We start from the raw sequence: 17,845 nt of genomic DNA, 5'->3' as shown, positions 1-17,845 counted from the left end.
TGTGTTTGAGCTTACAAATATTAATACTAAGTGCCACTCCGGCAAGCTTACAATTGCCAAATTTTTAGAGGCTGCACATAAAAAGGACGTGTATGTTAAAATTAATGTGTCAACTTTTACGTTTCAAGTTGTTCCCGAGAATAGCGTTAATAGAATCAATCCAAAGCAGATCGATAACAATCCTTGGTTATAAGCTCAAGACATCTTCTAAATTGACCAGGTACTCGGGGTCTGGTATAATTCGTCTCTGTCTCTCAGTTTATTTAATTAGTTATGCCTTCTTTCAAATTTGGGATAACGAAATCAACCTCGCAATAAGATGCTTGAAAGTAGCAGATTTTCTTGAACGCTTCTCAGGTCTATAACCCAAAAGTTCCAAGTTGTGCTTTTTGAGAATTTAGTTACCTAAATTGGATCTTTGAAATAAAAATGTCCCACACAAGCTTTCTCTTCCTCTGGGATAAGGATAATCAAGTTGAATAAGAGATTAATTTCTTTGATAGATCTGTTTCGTTTTCTGATTCTTATCTTTAACTGCCTAGTGCTTTAGTTTGATGTTAGGGTTTCCTTCTTATGATTGGAACTTACAGTACATCTAATTTCAATTTTGCAGCTTATATGCGAACATTTTAAAAATTTATGTTGTAATAATTATGTGAATCTGAAACCATTTCGAAATAACACTCTAAAGTATTAAATATGGAAACCATTGTCGTCTGAGTAGTACATTAATCCTCTAATAAGTATTTGAGAAGAAACAGACAGACATTAATATGAAGGAAATGTTAGATCAACAATGCAGCGATCATAAGATTGGAACAACCTGTTGCCAAAAACTTCCCGTACAAGAATCACTTATTGAGTGCTTGAACAGTTTGTCAAAATCTAAGACAAGCTATATACTCATTACCAAGGATGGTTCAGAGCACCCAGTAAACTTTCTGGTCTCCTCAGGTTTTACGGAATCACAACTACAACAGATTAAATCAATCATTGAGAATCCAAGCGACTGCCTCAAAAGTTCAAACCTATGTCAAATAAAACCGGCTTTGAAGATTGTATATCCTTTAGAACTTTCACGTAAGACAACTGAGCACTTAATGAGTCATTATGCAGATTTGTTAACTTCACTCAGCCAGGCAATTTGCAAAGAGGTTGCAAAGCAATGGATTAAGGTCGCAGAACCTAACAAGCAAGCTTTATATCCCTACAAATACTACAACGAATCCAAGCCACCATGGTGGCCCTCAACAGTTAACCACATTGAACCTGATCATTTGGATAAATCTGGCCGCATAAAGGTACTCATTAACATATTAAGAAGTCCTGAGTTTGATTTACTGTCATTGAGAGCTAGAACCAGCGTCCTTAACTTTAAAAATTTAGTGGCTTACAACATATTAGATGAGCTTTACTACCTTTCAGCATATGATAGATTATTCTTTGATCAACTTAGGGAAGAAAATCCTTTGTATTCAAATTTGTCTTCCGAGGCAAAAGAGAGCTTCAGCTCACATTCAATAAAAATCATGGTTAGCGACGTTAGGGCATGCAGAATATCACAAAAGAAATCAGGTGTTGTAATGATTAGTCAAATTAAACCAGAGCTAATAAGCAGCAAGGTCTATGAGGTAAATCAAGATACCACACTATTCAAAAACTTGAATACCACAAGCCAAAGTAATATTAATCATTCAGTTTTCTTGAGGGAATTTCAAGGAGACGAAAATCTTTTTACAGAAGATACTACTCACTTATCATTATCCAAGTCTAGGGAACAGCTCTTACTAGAGCCTTCGGTGTCATCATCCCTATTTGAAAGTTTACCGCCAAAAAATGTTTCATCGGAAAATGGCATGAATGATTCTCCTAGGAAGAGGAAAAATGCTCGTACAAGCTTAATTGAAAAGGCAGAGAAAAAACCAAAAACTGGACATAGTATACATAAGTTGGCCGACGAAATAACCACAAGTACACAAGATCCTAATTATGGGTATTATGGTGACTCAAAAAGAAACCTTTCAATTAAAGAAAGCAAAACCACAGTAGGTGTTTCAAGTAATCACTTCACTTACATGTCAGATGCAAGCACCGAATCAAGCGAAGAGTGCAACACGTCACTCTCTTCGAACTTTGATGAAAGTGACTTTTTCAACTTTGGTGACGCTGATCATGGCCTAGAGCTTCAATCAGAGATATTTTCTTGCTCTTCCCAATCCTCGGATCAATAATCTTGACCATGTCATGACATATAATTCTAGCTATTTGTGTGATCAACAAAGTCTTTATTTGGCCATAAAATACAATGTAGAGGTCACTTGTTGTGGCGATCTTTGTGGCAACAATTAAAATAGTCTTTTATTTTTATCTTTTTTCGCAGCCAGGTTTGTAAACTTTCTCTCGCAACGAGTATAAATGCAGCAGTTAACCACAGATGCCTCGACTATAATTAAAAGAAATACTTTTAAAATACAGATTCTCTTAGCTAAGATTTTTGAGACTCAAAGCTACAAATTCCACTATGACATCTCAGATTGAACCAACTGCTGCTTCCGTTGTTTCTGCTCCTGATGGAGGTGCCGCTTTTCAACGTCATTTCTCAGCACACTGCAAGGAATACCCAATATTACTTTCTACTCGGAACATGGTGCTTTCCCTTCCATTATCCCTGAAAATTGCTTCTACAGTTGCTCCTCACTTGAGCTCAGTAAGAGAGACACAGCCCATCAAGACAGTAATGGACAAAGGTGACCTGATTGCCGACGGGGCTTTAGGTAAAATTGACAAGCACATTCCTAGTCTTAAGACCTTAGAAGTCCATGACCTCACTGATCCAGTAACAAGACCAATCAATGGCGCTATCGATAGCGTCAAGGCCAAAAATGCTATAATTGTTGATAGCTTACTGAAGAATCTTGTTGAGCCATCAGTTAAAACTGTGAACGAAATTAAAGGCAAATTTCACTCTACTTTATATGATGCTGAAGGAAAATGTGTTATCACTAGTGTAGCAGACCCAATGGTCGCTCCAGTTAACCAAAAATTAGATCAGTTGGTCGAGGCTCATTACCCAGACATTAAGAAGGTTCCCAAAGAAGGTCAATCGAGTGAACTCTCTCGTACAGCCCAAATTGTGTATAACTTAGTTACTAGAGCACACAACTCACCGGCAGAGACGTCAGAAGAAAACGAGAGTGCTCCAAAGGTGAATGAGCAGCCATCTAATAGTGAAATTTGATTTTTAATTAAGGGGTTCGCTAGATTGTATTGTTCCTCTAGCTATCTTGGCGAACGAGTCTAGTTACTTTCTATAGTCTTTATGAGCTTCATAAAGCTGCTAATAAAATATACTATATTTTTATATCGAGACGCTGCAATGCTTGAAGATCAGGTAAGGTTACGATTATAACTGTATAACATGCAATAGAAATATAAAAATAATCTACAAAGTAAATAATAGAGATCGAAAGTAAAGCAAGTTTTTTATACAAATCTGGCCATCAACTAGATTCCTTTGTCTTCTTCTTCTTCTTCTTTGGTGAATCTTCTTCAACGGCTTTTCGCTTTTTGTCTTTCTTATCTTTCTTTTCATCGTTCTCTCTCTTTTCTTTCTTCTCTTTCTTTTCCTTCTTTTCTTTCTTGTCTTTCTTTTCTTTCTTTTCTTTCTTTTCTTTCTTGCCCTTCTTTGCTTTGTCAGTCTCAACCTCTATATCAACTAAGGAAACATCATTATCTTCATTTATTACACTGTCAACGAGATCATCACCGACCAATGCTAGAGCCTCTTTAATGGCATCCGTGTTTTTCATTGGTGCAGATCCAGTGTCATAAAAATTCAACCGTTCCTCAACCTGTTTTTTGAGGACTTGTCCGAACACGTTAGTGGGATCATCACTGTAATTATCAATTCTTGAGGCAATGGAGCACTTGTTTGCTAAATACCTTGAAATCCTTCCTTTGTTTTTTGCGGCTGCTTTTCCGATAAACGAGGAATGATAAATCAAACCGTATTTAGGGGTATTACCTTTAGTCTTCAATGCACGGAATAAAGCTTTTTCAGCACCCAATATCTGGACCGTAGAGGCTGCCTGTTTGGACAAGTTTGTTAATGATCCCGCATGTGAGATCAATCTTGCTCCAACAACTTCTCCAATTAAACATGATAAATTAGGGGCCACTGTATTCATTTTTTCAGTCAAATAAGAGTATAAACCAGTTCTGTATTCGCTTAGCTTCACTACACGCTCGGCAAAAGTAGAAACATTCTTCATGTCATCTAAACTGATATCTTGACCCATAGATATTCTAGCATTGTCAATAATTCTTTGAGCAATCCCCGAGTCTTCATTTACTAATGCTGATATATCATGTAACAGATCATCAGAAAGCGATGCCTTGTCTTTGATCAAAAGAGTCAATCTAGCATACGAATAGTTATCAGGGACAATCTTTGCTAATTCAGGAAAGTGCCATCCATACCACTCTTTCACTCTCATGGAAAATGTATTGATATCTTTGTCCAACTGGTCTAACAAGGCAATCGCTTGGATGATATGGTTATCATTTTTCTGGACTGAAAACTTGACTTTAGCTCTTGAAAATGCGTGACCTAAACCTAACTGAGCTCTTTCAATGTCACCTTCCTGTAAATCTTTCAATACCTTAGGTCCGTGAACCCTGATACCTCTCAAAAAATCTTGAACTATTTCATTTGACAAGCAGTCGACATAAGGAAATATTTCTTTGATTGAAGGACCCAAGTTCTTGTCCGAGACTCCTAATGTAATTTTATTCTTTCCCGAGCTCTTGGGTAAGTTCAATTCTAAAACAGATTTCAAATAATCTGATACCAAACCTTCAGAAATATCATTAGCGTTTTCAAGGGCTTGAGCAGCTCCCTTGAATGGAGCAAATGAAACTAATTCAACCATCTTAGAAAATTTTGATAAATCATTTGAAGCTTCCTGTATTTCTTTCAGTCTCGCTTGGATACCATCTTGTTGGATTACAACTTTGAATATAGCATATCCGGTTGCTTCTTCAAAAAGAAGATAGTCAAGACTTCCCATGTCTGTCTTTTTTATCCTACTTTAGTATTTGGCAGCGCTACTTTAATTTTTGTCAAAAGTGAAAAATTTCTCCGTCCTCATCTCCTTGAGGTGCACAAAAAAAAGTTGTGTATACATTAGTGACACAAAAGGTGAATGTTCGTTTACTAAATATCGAAATACAAATATATGCTAACTCTAAGCGAAGTTGATATCCCAACCTAATTCCCTCAATATTGAATGCCAGTTAACGAATTTATCTCCTTGTGGATTATCAGACCAAACCCTATCGATCACCATACTGATATTAGTAATATTCCAAGGCCCATACAGTTTGACAAACCTCCCAATTAATTCTCTTATTGCATCTCTATGACGATTAGTTATACAATGAATGCCACAAATGAACACAGGAAATACTAGAGATGCCTGCACGCGTGAGCCAATGAGTATGTTAAGGCATTTCATTAATGCGTTGTTCAAAACTTGGCATTCAAGATATGATGGATTGCACATTAGAACGGACTGTTTCAAGAACAACTTTGCACTTATTTGAAAAGCTTCAAATAGCGTTAACTGTAGTTCCAAATCCTGGTCCGTCAAATGAATTAAATCATTCGCATCCGGTTTTGAATTATCTATGTCATTGAGCAAGCTGGTTCCTGTCTCTATAATACCTGATAGTTGAAGTATCAGTTCATCATCGTTAAAGCTAGACTCTTCATCTGAACATTCAGACAGATTCTTTCCATTATAGTATGATTCTGAAAACTTCCGACTTTGAAGAGCCAAATTGCCAATGTTTCCTATTAGAATGTATAAATGTTTTGAAATGCCAAGCAAAGGATCCAAGTTACCATTTAAAAGCCGTTTTTGTTCCTTGAAGATTCTGACATAATCATCCGAAGAGAAGAATGTCCCTTTTTCGCTCGAATAAGTAGCTAAAAGGTCATGATAAGCAAAATTCGATACTATCCAATTCTCTTCTCTAGTTCTGTTGAAATTCAAAAGTTGACGATTGGAGTGTAATATCTTTGAGCCCCATTCAAGATAAAGGGGCCATTTTTTTACATCACCGCGACATATCTCGGCAGCACATAGAATCAAAAGTGTAGCTAACTTGTTCAAGATCGCTTCCTTATAATTTGTTACTGATTTGCCTTCGATTGTAGTAACGTGTAAGTGATCAAGCGATTCTTCAACATACTTTCGGCCCTCATTTGTCCACTCCCCTCCCAAGTGGAAACAAGCCCACGCCAATATTCCTTTCAACACTCCATTGTCCTTCTGTGCCAAAGGTAAGAAAACATTTTGGTATGAGTTGGAATCATTTTGAGAAATTGGTGCTATTGAGACCTTCGCAGATAATATTTGAACGTAGTAATCATACAAGTAGAGAGCACTTTTGGATAGTTCCGGAAAGGGTGAAGGAGGAAGAGTTGGAGATGGGCTTATTGTGCAATTAAAGTTAGCAAGTAGCTCATCGAATGTAGAACTTGAAGGCGAAGCGAGAGCCTGGGTATCAAAGTTTCCGAAGATTTCAAACAAATTGGGAGATACGATTTCATCAAAAAAAGGTGGTGTTCCTGTATAGCCCAATTCATTATTCCTACGTACTTTTTTCTTTGTATCATTTGAATCTCGTCGCAGCTCAATGAGGGGAAGATTTAACATCAAAGAATTTTTGGAGGAGGATAGTACCTCTGTGGAAGGATGATTTCCAAGTCGTGTTTCTTTATGTGATGACGAAGAATACTTCATATTCTTTGCCAGCAATAGATATCCGTCACTACCATTACTCTTAAATGGCTCCGTCACGACCTTTATGTTCGCCTTTGTATTAAGAATATCATCCAGAATGTCCCGCATATCCAGTGTATCTTGAATTCTACTCTTCCTTTTTCTGAGTTTAGATTCGCTCTCTTCTTTTTCAATTTTTTCCTTCAAAACTCTCATCTCTTGCTCGGACATTGCACATGGATCGCTCCAAGTGCATTCTTTACCTAGTCTTTGACAATCTGAACAGACGGGTTTAACTTCGTTGCACTTCTTCTTTCTCACTTTACATACAAGACACCCATTTCTAGATCTATTGGAAACTTTGTGTCTGGAAAAATCATTTCTACTTGCAATAATTTTCATCTTACCATCAGACTGTTCGTGGTCATAACTTTGCGGGACATCAAAAAGATCATCAGATTTGATCGGCTCGTCATTTTCTCGCTTCCGTTTCTTGGAATCTCTTTGTTTTGAGTAGAATGTCACCAACATCTATCTAGTGTCGGTTCCTTTGAATATTATACATGGGGTTTCAAGATAAGAAAACGCTTATAACACAAAACTCTTTTAGTAAAATGTAAAAATGTAAAAATGTAAAAATGTCTAACATCACCCTCAATAGGCTACATGTCGCCAAACCGTACCACCGATTCCGATCAATCCTGTATCGGCGTAAATTTCAACACGGTGGGAGAACTTTCTATTGGTTTCTAATTCTGTATGCAAGCCGTGGTATTATTGCGGCAAACCATCACCTTGATTGAACACCAAATCACTAGTGTGATTCTAAAACATTTCAAATATAGACCTAATACAACTAATTTTTTTTCACGGGATAAGAGTTTGCCGTTTATTAATTTCGAAGGGAGATATATATATATACAACTAAGTTTCACTTTACTTGATGTCTTTAAAACGTATTAACAAGGAATTAGCAGATTTGGGGAGGTATGTATTACACGGATTTATAATATCGCTCCTCTAGCGCCATCATGAAACTATCACAGTTTGATAGTAGCATAGAATGACTTAGCGTCTCAAGAATCAAGTATACTAACAGCTCATTTGTAGGGATCCACCGTCTTCTTGTTCTGCTGGACCCGTAGGGGATGATTTGTATCACTGGCAGGCGTCGATTATGGGACCGCCAGATTCACCTTATGCTGGCGGGGTATTCTTCTTGTCTATCCATTTCCCAACGGACTATCCATTTAAGCCACCTAAGATTGCTTTCACAACAAAGATTTACCATCCAAATATTAATGGTAACGGAAACATTTGTTTGGACATTTTGAAAGATCAGTGGTCTCCTGCCTTGACCATTTCGAAAGTCTTGTTATCAATCTGTTCTTTATTGACCGATGCGAATCCTGATGATCCGCTTGTACCTGAGATCGCTCATATTTACAAGCAAGACAGGTCTAAATATGAAGCTACAGCTAAAGAATGGACCAAGAAATATGCTGTTTGAGATCTGAAAGCAAGAGAATAGGGAATTAATAAATAGGATTATACACTTAGAATTTGTTCTTATTCTTTTCTAGTCTATCTTCTAAACGTATAATGTTTCTGGTAGTCGTTGGTTTATTGAGGCTCAATTACATAGATAATATCATGATTGCATCTTAAGCTCAGATTCCTTGTAGGCTCCCATTCGAGAAGTTTAAATTGTTTGCACGACTTCGATATTTACACCTCGAGATTATTCACTGCGATACACTAACGCTTAGGACTACTAATCAATTGAATAAGTTAATATAATATTGGTAAACCTGAATCTATAGGCATTCGTTTATATCTGAACGTCATAATTGGGATTTAGGAACCGATTTTATTATTATTCGAATATCAAGAGGCTACTACTTTTGTGTAACTAATATAACAACTATTATTACAGTGCTTTGTCTTGTGGGGGAGCGTCCACTTAGATTAAAACATTCTAGGGATACGCTGTTATAAGAAGATTGGAGCTGAGGCAGAGAATATGGAAAAGTTAACAGCTTTTCAGCTAAATAATCCTCGAAAGTTATACTTATTGGCGAAAAAACTCGATGAGCGACGGTATTTCGAAGTTTTCTTGCATGATTCCCAAGCGAAGGTTTTACACTATATTCTTTCAGCTTCCTCTTATGATATATGGTATAATTTTCTCGAGGGTAACTGTGTTCTCAAGTATTTCAAAAATGAGGATATAGATCTTGAAGATGCCGTTGAAGAAGGAAACCAGGCTATCAAAATGCTAGCTTTGCATATACGATATTTGCTTTGGGAAAAGGCAGTAGATTACTATTATAACTCTGACAGCTTGGACGGCTATTACATTGAAGAAGTCTCTGATGACTATGAGCTCATTGACCAATTGGATGATCTTAGTGATGATCGAAAAGAAAACAGCGAGCAAAAGATAATCGAGACTACATCGCAAGCAGTACGGGAAGAAGAAGAAAATTACGATGATGATGATGATGATGATGATGAAGAAGAAGAAGGCGAGGAATCACATCTGAAGCAACAAAATGTTCCAGCTTCTGAAGGAAAACAAGATAATACGGAAATCAAATATACTGAAGAAAACCAAGTAATTTTAGAGATACCGACTTCAATTTTTAAAAGTGAGAGTGAGCTGCATGTCAATCAAGTTTCGAGAACTGATTTTGAACAACCTAATAATGAGGTTGCGATGAATGATCAAGAGGCACTAATAAAAGAATTCAACAAAGTCTACCACAGTTTTGAATACGATCGTGAAACGCTCATCAAGCGTCGGAAATTGGAGAAAAGTGACATGAAATTGGAAGAATCGCAAACTATAACGGAAAAGGATGCTGATTCATCCTCTAACAATATGAGCATCAATTTGGGCCCCGCTTCAACTTCATTGCAGCATTTGTTGGAAACTATTCAACAGAACAGAGATGAAATTTCTCTTAATGACTTTGAATTGCGAAATCTCTTCATGGATGTCAGAAAAAGTCGGGGAAAGTGGGCAAGTGATGAAAGGGTTGGTCAGGAAGCACTTTATGAAGCTTGTGAGAAAGTTGTTATGGAACTACGAGGTTATACAGAACACTCGACTCCATTTTTGAACAAAGTATCGAAACGGGAGGCGCCTAATTATGGTCTCATTATTAAAAAGCCTATGGATCTTAATACTGTAATGAAAAAACTTAGAGGCTTGAGTTACAATTCAAAGAAAGAGTTTGTAGATGACCTTATGTTGATTTGGTCAAACTGCTTGACATATAACGCAGATCCCAAGCATTTCCTTAGAGCTCATGCCATTGCAATGCAAAAGAAGACCATCAAATTAATACCAAAAATACCGGACGTTACGATCAAAAATAGGACCGAGTTAGAGAAGGAAGAAGAAAATGGCGAGCTAGAAAGTAGAAACGATTCTCCTGACCCTGTTTCAGGTAAAAGTTACAAAAAAGGAAGAAAAAGGGCCAAAGAGCAAGATCAGGTAGTAAAATCAGAGCCTGAAGAACCTTCGGAAACTCCAGAACCCGTGCAGTCAGCTGTTGGATCCAAAACTATTCAAAGTACACTGGCTGCTGACTCTGCGGCTGTAGATCAAATTGAAGAGGACGAAGATGACGATGAAGACAATAATGATGCCGCTGACAATGATGAAGAAGAGGAAGAGGAAGAGTTTGATCCCGAATTACAGGCATGGAAGACATTAACCGCAAAATCTAGAGCTGAGTACTGTGCTCAAAGGTCACAGTTGTTTGACGCATCATCAAAGTTGAATATGAGCGCACCTGCAATTTTACGAGGATCGAGGGCCATGAACAATTTTAGCCACTACTTAGCTAATCAGGAAGTTGTTCCAAAGAGTGGAAATTTAATAGAAGGAGAGGAACCTTATTTATTGGAACATGATATTACTGGAGGCGTCCCTGGTCTTTTGTATAGAGGAGTTGAAGAAGATGAAGAAGATAGGAGAGAGCAAAAGTTGATTGATTTTGACCTAGGGCAACTGAGAAGGAAACATTCAAGCTTCGTTTTGCCTACCGACTCAGGTTTGAATAAGTTATACTTTGAAAACATTACAGAAATTCAAGAGATTAGAAGGATATGCTTCAAAATCTCGTTAATAAGACAAATGCAAACCCAGCAGTTCGTTCATCATACTCAAATGAAGCAGCCAGAGATTGAACCAATAAAAGAAGTCGACGTAGATCCTATATCGCGGCTTGCAAACCATGATCCTTTTACTCAAGAAGTTCAATATAGCGTTTTGAGAAGAAATGTGAGCAAGATAGCTATGCAAACAGGATTTGAATGTACAGAGCCCGTAGCTATTAATACACTTACTCAGATTGCCGAGAGATTCATGAGTAATCTTATTAAATCGTTGAAATTGCATTCTGAGTCTAGCTCTTCAAATAGATTAACGAGTCGCCAAATATTACTTCTTTCGCTTCTAGAGAATGGAATTCAGAAGCCCGATGATCTCTATACATTTGTTAGTGAAAGAATTGTGAAACAACAGGAAAAGTTAAAGGCTTTGCGAACAAATTTGTCTAATTTTTTGAAAGATTTGTTAAGACCAGGGTTAGAAACTTTCAAAGAGAACAACTTTGAAGATAATAGCGAACAGTTTGTTACAGGTGACTTTTCAAATGATATTGGGGATGATTATTTTGGTTTCAAGGAATTAGGATTAGATAAAGAATTCAAGCTATTAAGTTCTTCTATTCCTATAAATTTGTTGCATTCAAGGCTACAGAATTCGTACACGAATAGTGATAGCGTCACGAGGCAACAGAGATATGAAGATTTAATAGAGTTTGAGGTGCCGAGACTAACGGCTGCTGATATCGATAATCAAATAGGTTTATTAAAGTCGTTTTATCAAAAGTTACTTGAAAAGTCAAAAACTCTTTTCATAAAGAATCAGAAAAAGAAAGGAGAATCGACAGAATTGCCTGATCCCAACCTGCTCCTCTTGATCGAAGATGAAGAGTTACCCCAGAAACAGAGAAATATAAGACCGAGACTACCACCTACTGGTAAGATTGCATCCGTGAAAAAAAGAACTATTGCAGGATCTTTCTTTTTACCTGACGATGAAGGTCTTATAGATCAGACTCACAAAGGAGAATCTGCTATGGTATAGCGAAACATGCTATTCATTATCTTTAGATGTCATGTATTTATGTAGATTAGTAGATTGAATATTCTGTGCATAAGAAATCTTCGCGACTATTGAACTTTATTTTAACGTTATCAGAAATTAATAAAATATTAGGAAACACGAAGGAAGGCAAATGATTCTCATTCTTTAACATGAGCGCGAGTTCAGATACTGAAGTTAAAAAGCAGTCACTACTGCTGACGATTTCAAAGTTGTCTAAAAATGAGATAGTAGGGAGAGACATATTTGGTAGAACTGTTCTTCATATATTAATTTTAACAAATAGGCTTGATTTATTGAAACATCTACTCAGAAATAGTGAAGTTAAGAAAGTTTTACCACTAGCGGATTACGAAAATGGCTGGAATTGTTTGCACTATGTTTTTTTCTACAAAAGGATAGCTTGCTTTACATTATTATTAGAACAGCTAGGGAACAATAATAGCTTGCAATCCAACACTTCCTTTTATGAACTTATGAGGAGCAAAGATAGAAACAAACTAACACCAATACAACTATTAGGCAATGATTTCAAAGATCTTTATTGGATACCTGAATATATTGATGAGAATAACGAGTACCATTTACAACATCGGTTTATTGTGAGCGAGGGTCAATCACTGGAAGGAGCCAACAAGGAACCATCTGCTCGAAGAACGAAGAAATCTGAATCCAAATGGCTGCCAGAGTCAAGATGTGGCTCAGACATCTATATGTATGGGTCTAATATCAATAATAATTTAGGCGTGGGAGATGCCTCAGATCGGGCAATTCCTTCTCGCTTGTCACATAAATTTTTCAGAGTTAATGTCAACGAACAAGCTCTGATTTATGAAAAACTACAAAAACCAAGATATAGGTCGGTAAAGTTATCAAAAAATCATTCTTTGGTGCTCACAAAAGACGGAAATTTGTTTTCTTGTGGCGTGGGTTCTAAAGGCAGATTGGGCCACGGGACAAAAGATTTAGGTAACGATTTTCGATTTAAGCTCATAGAATTTTTTCATTACAGTGGTCTCGGATCTCAAACATGCTGCCAACGAAAGAAAGTGAAAGAAATAGCTATTTCCAACCATCATTCAATTGCGTTGACTTCGGATAATGAAATATACACATGGGGATTAAATAACTTCTTTCAGTTAGGGCCCCTGGTTTCATGTTCAGCTTCTGCTACGTTGGGTGGGTTTAAGGACCAAAAGGAGGCGTTTGATGCAACACCTAGAGAAGTTTTATGTGGCGATTTGAGGCGAAATACTCATTTCATTAGGGGAATTGCTGCCTCAAATGTTCATTCTTTAGCTTTTGCGAAGAATGACATATTTTTTTGGGGATTAAATCTAGGTCAAATGGGGTTCACTACAGATGTTGGTAAAATACACGAGTTTAGACTGAGGGCCACATTGTATAAGGGAAGAATTCAAGAGACTCCCAAGAAGATATCATTGAGAGAGGATATCAAGTTTGTTGAAACTAGCGAGACCTGTACTTGTGTGATAACAACTAATAATGAAATTCACATGTACTTCCAGCATCAACATTATAAGCTTCCCAAGATACCAGCCAAAGGGAATCTTGAAAATAATTTTGATGTATTCAAGCCCACGAGGTTAACACAAATGATCAGTATTGAAAAAGTTGCCTTAAGGAATCATCAATCTATTGCTCTTTTGCTCGATAATGGTGATGTTGTAGGATTCAATTTATCTCAGGATGACTTCAGAAATACAAAATACAATTTTGTGTGGAAATCTTATGACAGCGATATGCGAGCGGTCGACATTGACGTATCTGGTGATGGCTCGATAATTCTTTGCACCAGGAATGGTTCCTTATTCCTCAAATCAAATCAGCCAAGACTGCGAAAAAATTCGATGGTTGAATCGTCTAAATCTTTGGTTCCTTTATTTAAGAATAAGTTCAGAAAAATAGAAAGTATGAATAAAGTTACGAAGGTTGCTTGCGACTCTGATTTTTTGTCATTTGCGTTTATCCGAGATGAAATTGATGCATTACCTTTTAAACTACAGAAAAATGATTTTTTTAAAGACATTGAGTACCTTAGTGCCATTAATAATGCGAAGTGTGATAGGAAACAAGAGATGATTCTTCAAGATCCCAGTGCAAATGATAATTATGTTACAGACTTTTTGTATACTAGTATAGTCAGAGATAAGAATTCCTCGCAAGGTTCCGCCTATTCACGAGATATTCAAGGAGAAGAACAGCATGAAGATGACGAAGATGAAGAAAAAGAAGAAGGTCACGAAGAAATCAATGACTTAAAGTGTTCTTTTGATTTACTCTATCGGAGACACATCAGTAGATATGATTCACTGACCCATAAGAGGACAACGGTAAGGAAAACTTACCAGAATTCAGTTTCAAATGGTGTTGCCTCAAGAATTCATAACTATTATTTGGATAAGGAGATGGAAATTATATTAAAGAGCTTAACGAAAGGAGATAGAGATTATGATTTTGTGATAAAAATACTCAATATCGATGTTTCCGTTCCTTTCCATAAAAAGATATTCGAAAAAAGGAGCCCCTTTTTTAATAAAATTTTGAACAAATCTTTTAGCGGTAGATTTGACGAAGGTGGCTTGACGGGGCACGTAGATCTTATTGAGAAGGTTATAATCATTGAAAACCAAATCGATATAAGATCATTACTTATATTCGTATATCTTGTCTACACCAACACAACGTTAAGCATTTGGGATCAATATCCCACTGGCTCAAATTGCCCATCTGAAATAAGGGTCGTGAAAGAAGGCTTTGAAAGTCTTTTGCATTTGTCTCAACTAGGAAACAGTTTTGGAAAACTACCTAATCAAAGACAGTTTTTGAAAGCTTTCGAAAGCATACTCGAAGAGAACGACGGGAACGTATTAGTCAATTTAAAGGATGGTCTGACAACTTGTTACTCCCCTATTCTTATCGCAAGGTCTGCATTTTTTGAAACAATATTTTCAACCAGATGGACCACCAATATTTATACAATAAACTTCGAGTCATTCAGCCGATTTCAATTTAATGTGATTTTGATGCATATATATGGTAAAAGTAATCATGATTTATTCAACATGTTTAGTGAAATACTGAACAGTTGTGATGATTTTATAAACCATATGTTGGAATTCATAGAAATTGCCGACCAATTAATGCTCTTTGATTTGAAAGATCTTTTTCAGCTAGCTATTAAGGATCTCGTCACTTTGAATAATGTTCTCATATTATTATTGCATGCAAATAATATGAACGCAAAAAAACTTTTCATGAATTGTTGTTGGTTTTTTTACAACAATCTTGAGATATTGTTGTTCGACCCCATGATCAAGGAATTACCACTTGATGTTTTGAAATCTATGGAAAGGCATATGATTTTTTTTCAACGATGTAAATCAGTTGATCTTTGGAATTCAGGACATGTCACTGGATTATACGAAGACAAAGGTTGGTTTAAAAATAATTCAACTTTTCTAATTTCCTCATTTCTCTTCAATCGCATTGATTTCAATGAGCTTTTTATAAGTGATAAAAAAGGATGTAATGGCTTTGAACCATTAGTAGAAGCAAAATATGAAGAGAAAAAGTTTGATTATAAGCAAAAGAATAGAAGTAATTCAAGGAAGAGCTCATCTAATGGTTCCGACGTTGATATATTCAGAAAATTTGCTCAATCGGAAATACGCAAGGCGAATGAATCTGCAATAGACGAAAGCTTTGAAGAATTGGAACAGGATTCTAAAGGGGAAAGCTCTATTCATAATGCATCATCTACAATAATAACCCCTAATGAATCACTGTCTGATAAAGAATCATTTAAAATAAATCGAATACGCACAAGCCCTGAAACACCTCTCCTCTCTAAAGAAAATCAATCGGCTTTGAGCAATCCTCAAAGAAAGAATTCAACTCCTATTAATGCGTGGAATTCTAAGCCGGAGACATGCTACATAGAGAAACAACCGATATTAGGCAAGGAAGTTTCTGCGAATACCAAGGGTTCTTCTAAAGTGAAGATAGGTCCAACTATGCGTTTATCACAAAAAGAAAGGAAAAGGTTAGCAAGCTCTAATTATAATTATAGTTGTGAGTCTACAACCAGTGGTAATACGTGGTCTATAGATGGGCAATACTCATCTGGGAGCTCTGAAATCTCAGTGAGTGAAAAAAGTTCCATAAGAAAGGATGAAAGTAACCAAAATCTAAGTAAGGATCACGAACCATATTCCTTGAACCCCAAAGAAGAGACTACGAACGTATTGTCACTAGCTGAGGTAATGCTCCAAGAAGCGCTTAAGGTTGAAGAAGCTAAGGAGATACAGAGAGAACGTCAGTCGTTGCAAGATATTCAGAGGGAGCAAGAATTTGCGAAGTGGTGGGAAGAGGAAACTGCGAAAGTTCAAAAGCAAATGATGCCACAAGAAAAAGGAGACTTGAAAAAAAGTAATAGACAAATTAAATCAAAGGCCCCGAAGAGAAACAGAAATAAAGTCATCAATTCTTTACCACGGTCTTCTATGAGCCAAAATTTAAAAAATGAAAAGTGAAGACTTTTTAGCATTTTTATTTATAGTTATAGACTTGTATCAAATAGAACTCTTTCTTTACCAGTTATTAATTCATTACAATATTAGATTTCAGCCTCCTCAGGAAACCATCCAAATTCATCTAGATCTATCGAATAGCTTTCCAGAACTTCTACGCCTTCTGACTTCAAAATACGCGCTTGATCAAGTTGCCCCTTTGAATTTTCCCTTCGTGATATCTTGCCACTGCTCAGAACCACTCTCCACCATGGTAGGTTCTTCAAGTTTATTTCAATGTCATTCACTTCGTTTAGCTCCTTTATTATGTATGCACAGTGTTTTAAGGATGTGCCGACCTGTCGAGAATTTTCAGGCTTGCCCAACAAGTACGCAATGTGACCTGTAACAGTTAGAAAAATCTTTAAGAATGGAGACGGATAACTTACCATAACTTGTTACATGTTGCCAAGGTATTTGGCTCACAACATGATAAACAGCACAATGGAAAGCCCTGCTTTCATCATTGAGCTTCATAGTATTTAGAAATGAACACAAAATTTACAATAAAAATTTTAAGCTGAAGTCCCATTAAAACCTATATAACATGCCTAATATACATTATAGACCAGTACCGGTATTTACCAGAATATAAATCCATATATAATAAAAGCACTTACAAAGCTAATAAAGCACCAGCAGCTAAAGCAGCAGCACCGGCAACACCGTATTGGCCCTTACCAGCAGCAGCACCTTCCCAAGTGGAAACGTTAGCAACGCTAGAAACTGGAGCAACAGAGGATGATTCCTCAGCTGGACAGTTGGTGACTTCTGGACCACATGAAGTGATGGTAGCCAAAGTGGTAGAGACATCAGTCTCAGTGACAGTGTCAGCCTTGACAGCGACGGCGGCAACAGCGAATAAAGCGACGATTGAGAATTGCATTGTAGTAGTTAGCGAAAGACTTGTAGTTGGATTAAATTGATCTAATGATTAAAAAAAGTTAGGAAGAAAAAAGGTAGCCAGTGTCCCTATTTATAATTTTCCATGAACCTCATTCTACTGTAATCGAGCCGCCTCGACAGAGTGATACTGCAATTCTCACGTTGTGTCGATTCAATCAAAACAATTGCAAGCTGGGATTGTATGTTCGCATGCTCGTTTAAGTTAAAGGTAAATATTGACAATACAGTTCGCTATTAAATTTAGCTTCGCGGCCAGCGCGTTTCGTTTCTAGACAGTGCAGCCAGCGAAAAATTTTCACAACCGCAGACACAAGATCAGAGATCAGGGCCTGGCCAGACACGAGCCGTGTTTTTTGGGAGACTGATCCAGTAAACGG

The 17,845-nt window shown here is 36.9% G+C and overlaps 9 protein-coding genes across 9 annotated transcripts; 5 read left to right on the top strand and 4 right to left on the bottom strand.

Moving 5' to 3' along the window:
* Window positions 1–773: 773 nt before the first annotated feature.
* Window positions 774–2,231, top strand: PRCAT00001092001 (uncharacterized protein; the record flags this gene model as incomplete). The annotated part of the gene is made up of 1 exon (XM_062950853.1): window positions 774–2,231. The coding sequence occupies one exon, from the start codon at window positions 774–776 to the stop codon at window positions 2,229–2,231; it is 1,458 nt and encodes a 485-aa protein (XP_062807914.1).
* Window positions 2,232–2,521: 290 nt separating this feature from the next.
* On the top strand, window positions 2,522–3,238 carry PRCAT00001091001 (uncharacterized protein; the record flags this gene model as incomplete). Its single annotated transcript, XM_062950852.1, has 1 exon — window positions 2,522–3,238. One exon carries the CDS (start codon window positions 2,522–2,524, stop codon window positions 3,236–3,238), a length of 717 nt encoding a protein of 238 aa, XP_062807913.1.
* A 262-nt stretch (window positions 3,239–3,500) lies between these two features.
* SIK1 (snoRNP complex protein) lies at window positions 3,501–5,069 on the bottom strand (the record flags this gene model as incomplete). The annotated part of the gene is made up of 1 exon (XM_062950851.1): window positions 3,501–5,069. One exon carries the CDS (start codon window positions 5,067–5,069, stop codon window positions 3,501–3,503), a length of 1,569 nt encoding a protein of 522 aa, XP_062807912.1.
* Window positions 5,070–5,246: 177 nt separating this feature from the next.
* UGA3 (Uga3p) lies at window positions 5,247–7,319 on the bottom strand (the record flags this gene model as incomplete). The annotated part of the gene is made up of 1 exon (XM_062950850.1): window positions 5,247–7,319. The coding sequence occupies one exon, from the start codon at window positions 7,317–7,319 to the stop codon at window positions 5,247–5,249; it is 2,073 nt and encodes a 690-aa protein (XP_062807911.1).
* A 412-nt stretch (window positions 7,320–7,731) lies between these two features.
* On the top strand, window positions 7,732–8,298 carry UBC4 (E2 ubiquitin-conjugating protein; the record flags this gene model as incomplete). The annotated part of the gene is made up of 2 exons (XM_062950849.1): window positions 7,732–7,775; window positions 7,899–8,298. The coding sequence occupies 2 exons, from the start codon at window positions 7,732–7,734 to the stop codon at window positions 8,296–8,298; spliced, it is 444 nt and encodes a 147-aa protein (XP_062807910.1).
* A 513-nt stretch (window positions 8,299–8,811) lies between these two features.
* On the top strand, window positions 8,812–11,952 carry SPT7 (SAGA histone acetyltransferase complex subunit; the record flags this gene model as incomplete). The annotated part of the gene is made up of 1 exon (XM_062950848.1): window positions 8,812–11,952. The coding sequence occupies one exon, from the start codon at window positions 8,812–8,814 to the stop codon at window positions 11,950–11,952; it is 3,141 nt and encodes a 1,046-aa protein (XP_062807909.1).
* A 170-nt stretch (window positions 11,953–12,122) lies between these two features.
* PRCAT00001086001 (uncharacterized protein) lies at window positions 12,123–16,526 on the top strand (the record flags this gene model as incomplete). Its single annotated transcript, XM_062950847.1, has 1 exon — window positions 12,123–16,526. One exon carries the CDS (start codon window positions 12,123–12,125, stop codon window positions 16,524–16,526), a length of 4,404 nt encoding a protein of 1,467 aa, XP_062807908.1.
* Window positions 16,527–16,609: 83 nt separating this feature from the next.
* On the bottom strand, window positions 16,610–16,954 carry PRCAT00001085001 (uncharacterized protein; the record flags this gene model as incomplete). The annotated part of the gene is made up of 1 exon (XM_062950846.1): window positions 16,610–16,954. One exon carries the CDS (start codon window positions 16,952–16,954, stop codon window positions 16,610–16,612), a length of 345 nt encoding a protein of 114 aa, XP_062807907.1.
* A 224-nt stretch (window positions 16,955–17,178) lies between these two features.
* On the bottom strand, window positions 17,179–17,448 carry PRCAT00001084001 (uncharacterized protein; the record flags this gene model as incomplete). Its single annotated transcript, XM_062950845.1, has 1 exon — window positions 17,179–17,448. The coding sequence occupies one exon, from the start codon at window positions 17,446–17,448 to the stop codon at window positions 17,179–17,181; it is 270 nt and encodes an 89-aa protein (XP_062807906.1).
* Between the last annotated feature and the right edge of the window lie 397 nt (window positions 17,449–17,845).

The sequence above is a fragment of the Priceomyces carsonii genome, assembly GCF_900007245.1.
Source record: "Priceomyces carsonii strain CBS4050 genome assembly, scaffold: Debaryomyces_carsonii_scaffold_1, whole genome shotgun sequence".
NCBI classification, from domain to species: domain Eukaryota; kingdom Fungi; phylum Ascomycota; class Pichiomycetes; order Serinales; family Debaryomycetaceae; genus Priceomyces; species Priceomyces carsonii.
Note: the sequence above shows the minus strand (reverse complement) of the source record. Positions and strands in the feature narration are given on the sequence as shown.